Source organism: Glycine max, chromosome 6, assembly GCF_000004515.6.
Source record: "Glycine max cultivar Williams 82 chromosome 6, Glycine_max_v4.0, whole genome shotgun sequence".
In the NCBI taxonomy this organism is placed as follows: domain Eukaryota; kingdom Viridiplantae; phylum Streptophyta; class Magnoliopsida; order Fabales; family Fabaceae; genus Glycine; species Glycine max.
Genome location: NC_038242.2, coordinates 6126089 through 6130111, shown reverse-complemented (window position 1 = coordinate 6130111; position 4023 = coordinate 6126089). Strand labels below are relative to the sequence as shown.

General features: G+C 32.9%; 1 protein-coding gene across 2 annotated transcripts; it reads left to right on the top strand.

Annotated features, from left to right (window-relative positions):
* The first annotated feature begins 497 nt into the window (after nt 1–497).
* Nucleotides 498–3352, top strand: LOC100804931 (NAC domain-containing protein 100). Of its 2 annotated transcripts, none has more exons than XM_006581351.4 (4): nt 498–757; nt 989–1205; nt 1664–1935; nt 2568–3352. In XM_006581351.4, exons 1-4 carry the CDS (start codon nt 752–754, stop codon nt 3135–3137), a joined length of 1065 nt encoding a protein of 354 aa, XP_006581414.1. In that variant the 5' UTR covers nt 498–751; the 3' UTR covers nt 3138–3352. The 2 variants fall into 2 exon arrangements, with proteins under 2 accessions (XP_006581414.1, XP_003527816.2); XM_003527768.5 differs by having other exon boundaries at nt 499–757; nt 2565–3352.
* Nucleotides 3353–4023: the final 671 nt, after the last annotated feature.

Below are 4023 nucleotides of genomic sequence, written 5' to 3'. Positions count from 1 at the left end.
AGTAATTTAAACTTATAAATAAATAAAAGCAATTTTTGTTAAAAAAATAACAACTAAAAAGAAATGGAAGGAATAATGTTTATATCATGGAGGAAAGGGTAAAATGTGATAATATATAGATATATCTATATATTAAATAAATCATCAATCAAAATTTATTTATTTTTTCTCTCTTTCTTTTATCACCTCATATTATATATCTATTCTTTCTCTTCTTCTTCTTTTCTGTAGGAGTTAACTAACATTTGTTATGTTATCTACTAATATTTTTCCAAGAGTAAATCATCACCATCGAATAACTTCACACATTTATTATTTTTATTTATCTCCATTAGGTATTGCTCATTATAAAATTATCTTTGTAAAAGCAGTCAGCAAAGAAAATTATTCATTTATCATCTTTCATACATATAGTAGCGAGGTCAAGATCGTCATTCTAATTCAAGTCGATATAGCTATCCTTCTTGGTATTTACAGCTACTGGTCTATATGCAACTTGAAGGTGAAGACCCACATTTGGTGGAAGCTTCAGAAACACACTCCTCCTTGTTTTTCTTCGTTACCTTTGTACTTAAATTCCCTACCCTCCATGCACGGTGATTAGTAGTAATTAGAAAGCTCTCTCCCCTCATTGATCTTCTTTAAATTTATCCTACTTTGCAGTATCTCTCAAATCATTGTTTCGTTTCCAAGTGAACCATATAACTTATATAAAGCATCAAAACCTGATTCAAGAAGAGTTTGTTTCTCCATGCAAGTAAGCAACTGCTTAACTTATTGATCTAACAGTTCATAATTTTCAAGTATTTTTCTTCCTCTTCTTGAAGAATTAAGAAAGTTTTTGTGTGATTAATTTTTCTCCAAAGGGCATGTTACCTCCTCTTGAGTAGTGGATTCATAAAACGAAGAGCTTTTATTTGAACTTTGTTCAAAATTTTGTGAAGCTTTTTCCTAAGATGCCTATCGTGCCATTTTTTGTGTCGTACAGAAGGAAAAGGAAGCAATTGTCAAGGAGGGGACTACGGAAATAGAAATGGAAGGAACCCGTGCAAAAGAGGAAACCCTACCACCGGGATTTCGATTTCACCCTACCGATGAAGAACTTGTCACATGCTATCTGGTAAATAAGATATCGGATTCTAATTTTACAGGGAGAGCAATAACTGATGTAGATCTCAACAAATGTGAGCCATGGGAGCTGCCAGGTACATGTGTTTTTGTTGTTTATCTTCTGTTTATTTGTAATTCGTTTTTATGCACGGATACTATATAATTGCAGACATTATTTATTTGATTTTGGGTTTTTCTTGTAGATGCATGTAATTATATGTTTTTTTATCATATTGTTTTCAATCTACCATTCAATCTTTTCATCTCCATAGTTTTCAAAAATTACATATCTCTAGCCTCTAGGGTTTCTTCCTAATACACGCATCCAATTCTGGTATCTTTTTTTACGGGAAAGTGATTGACACACTTATTCCAAATCCATTATATTTTTTGTTATATAACACGCTAAGCTAACTAATCTAAATATTTCCATATATTAGGGTAGACGTTTGTCTTTCTTGTGATATATGGATAATATATACGTGCTATATATAATAATTTGAATGTATATATTCTCATCAATAAATTATTCTATAATTTTTTCATGAAATAGGGAAGGCAAAGATGGGAGAAAAAGAATGGTACTTCTTCAGTCTGAGAGACCGTAAATACCCAACGGGTGTGAGAACAAATCGAGCAACTAACGCCGGGTATTGGAAGACCACAGGGAAAGACAAGGAGATCTTCAACAGTGAAACATCGGAGTTGATTGGCATGAAGAAGACTTTAGTTTTCTACAAAGGCAGAGCTCCCAGAGGAGAAAAAAGCAACTGGGTCATGCATGAATATCGCATTCACTCAAAATCCAGCTATAGAACTAACAGGGTACATGTTTTGCTTCTTCCACTAACCTTAATTAGGACAATGGTTTCAAATCACTTCATTTTTTTCTCTCTCCTTCATGTTCCTCAAATGAAAAAATTAATGTCATTTATTGCAAAATAATATTATTGAATTTTTTCTTCTATAACTATTTATTTTATTGATAAATATTGATTTTTGTTACTAGATGAAATCAAAATTGTGATTTTTTTCTTTTAATCATTAAACCATCTTATATCTTCTCCCAGCTAATTGCTTATTTTTCGAGCCAAAGGTTTTATTTTTTTGTTAGAGAGACAAAGAAAATGGAGACCTAATACTAGAGCAATGTCCTCTCTATGTAGCCAAAACTCAATGAACAACATAAGAATTGGGTAGCAATTTTAATGACAATCGTTATATAATGCTAGATCACTATAGTTGCGGTCAATCTTTATGCGTCTCCATGTGATACATAATTAAGTTTATCAATTTTTTTTAATAAATTAAAACTTGATTATGTATATAAATAATGATCACGTAATGGTATCAGACCATATAATAATTACTCCATTTTGAGGAATAATAAGTTCTTACCCAACATTTTGAGGGGGGAAATGAATTAAACATAACATTCACTTTCATACGTGCAGCAGGATGAATGGGTGGTGTGCCGGGTATTCAAGAAAAGTGGTAATGCGAAGAAGTACCCTTCTTCCAACCATGCAAGAGCAGTGAATCCATACAGCTTGGAAATAGAACCAAATATTTTGCCTCCGCTAATGATGCAACTGGGAGATCCTGGTGCTCATTTCCTTTATGGAAGAAACTACATGAACAGTGCTGAGTTAGCAGAACTTGCTAGGGTTTTGAGAGGGGGTGGATCAACCAGTAGTGTCAACCTGCCAATTCAATCCCACTTGAGCTACCCTACATCATCATCGACAGGAGGAGGATTCACCATTTCAGGGCTCAATTTGAACCTTGGAGGAGGAGGAGCAACAGCCACAACACAACCCATTTTAAGGCCAATGCAACCTTCTCCTGCTCCTGTTCATACGATGGCTCAAGTACTTGATGCCAATTCCAGCATGATGACAACCAGTTCTCTTGGTGCTGAGAATGTAGGTTATGGAGCAGAAATGAGTAACTTGAATTTGCATGGGAATAGGTATATGGGCGTCGATCACTGCATGGATCTAGACAACTATTGGCCTTCCTACTAAATTATGATGAGACACCCTTATTTAGTTTATTAGGCATAATCTAGTACCTAGTACTATTACTATATATATAAGTTTAGTTGGATCAGCTACCATAAAATTGAAGTTCTGCTATTTTCTTGTGTTTCCAAGTTTTATGCCGGAAAATGACGACCGGTATCCTAGTGATCGTGTACCTTTTCAATCAAGTAACATTTTGAATGTTTGTTTATCGATTACTACTGTCTTTTCTTTATTGAACATCACTAGCTATATGTTACGTTATTTGTCCCCGATTATAATTCGCAAACTACTGCGTTTCATTGATTTTTCTTTCTCATGTAAATTGGAACCTGCTAACATCGATAGAATTGATGTTGAAGGAATTATGATTTCTATACTAATAGTTTGATTTTCATTAGTTAAATTTTTTTACTAACAAGACGGTCTAATACTAAACTGCAAGTAAATGGTATTATTTTTTAATTTCTGTATTGAAATAGAAGTGCAAAACAACTTTTTAATTATTATGATTGTCCTTCATGTATGGTTTTCTCATATTTCAGCCACAAGTTATTTATCACGAAGCCCTTGGAATAACATTTCCTTTCAATATTTTGCAATTATATATTAAGAAAGAGACACACAATCTCTCTTTCACGTGCCATCACTGTTCTTAATAATCGTATTCAGGTTAACAAATAATTTTTGTTACGCCACCTTTTCAGTATATATTAACAATTGCAATCCAGTGCATCACTTTTAATATTTTGATGACAATAAAATATTAATTGTTTTTTACTACCTACACAGCTAAAATCTTCAGTTTTTTAATCAAGGCAATAAATTATCAAAAAAATCATATTCTAACGAAAAACAAATAGGCATTGAGTTATCTCGCTTAATATAG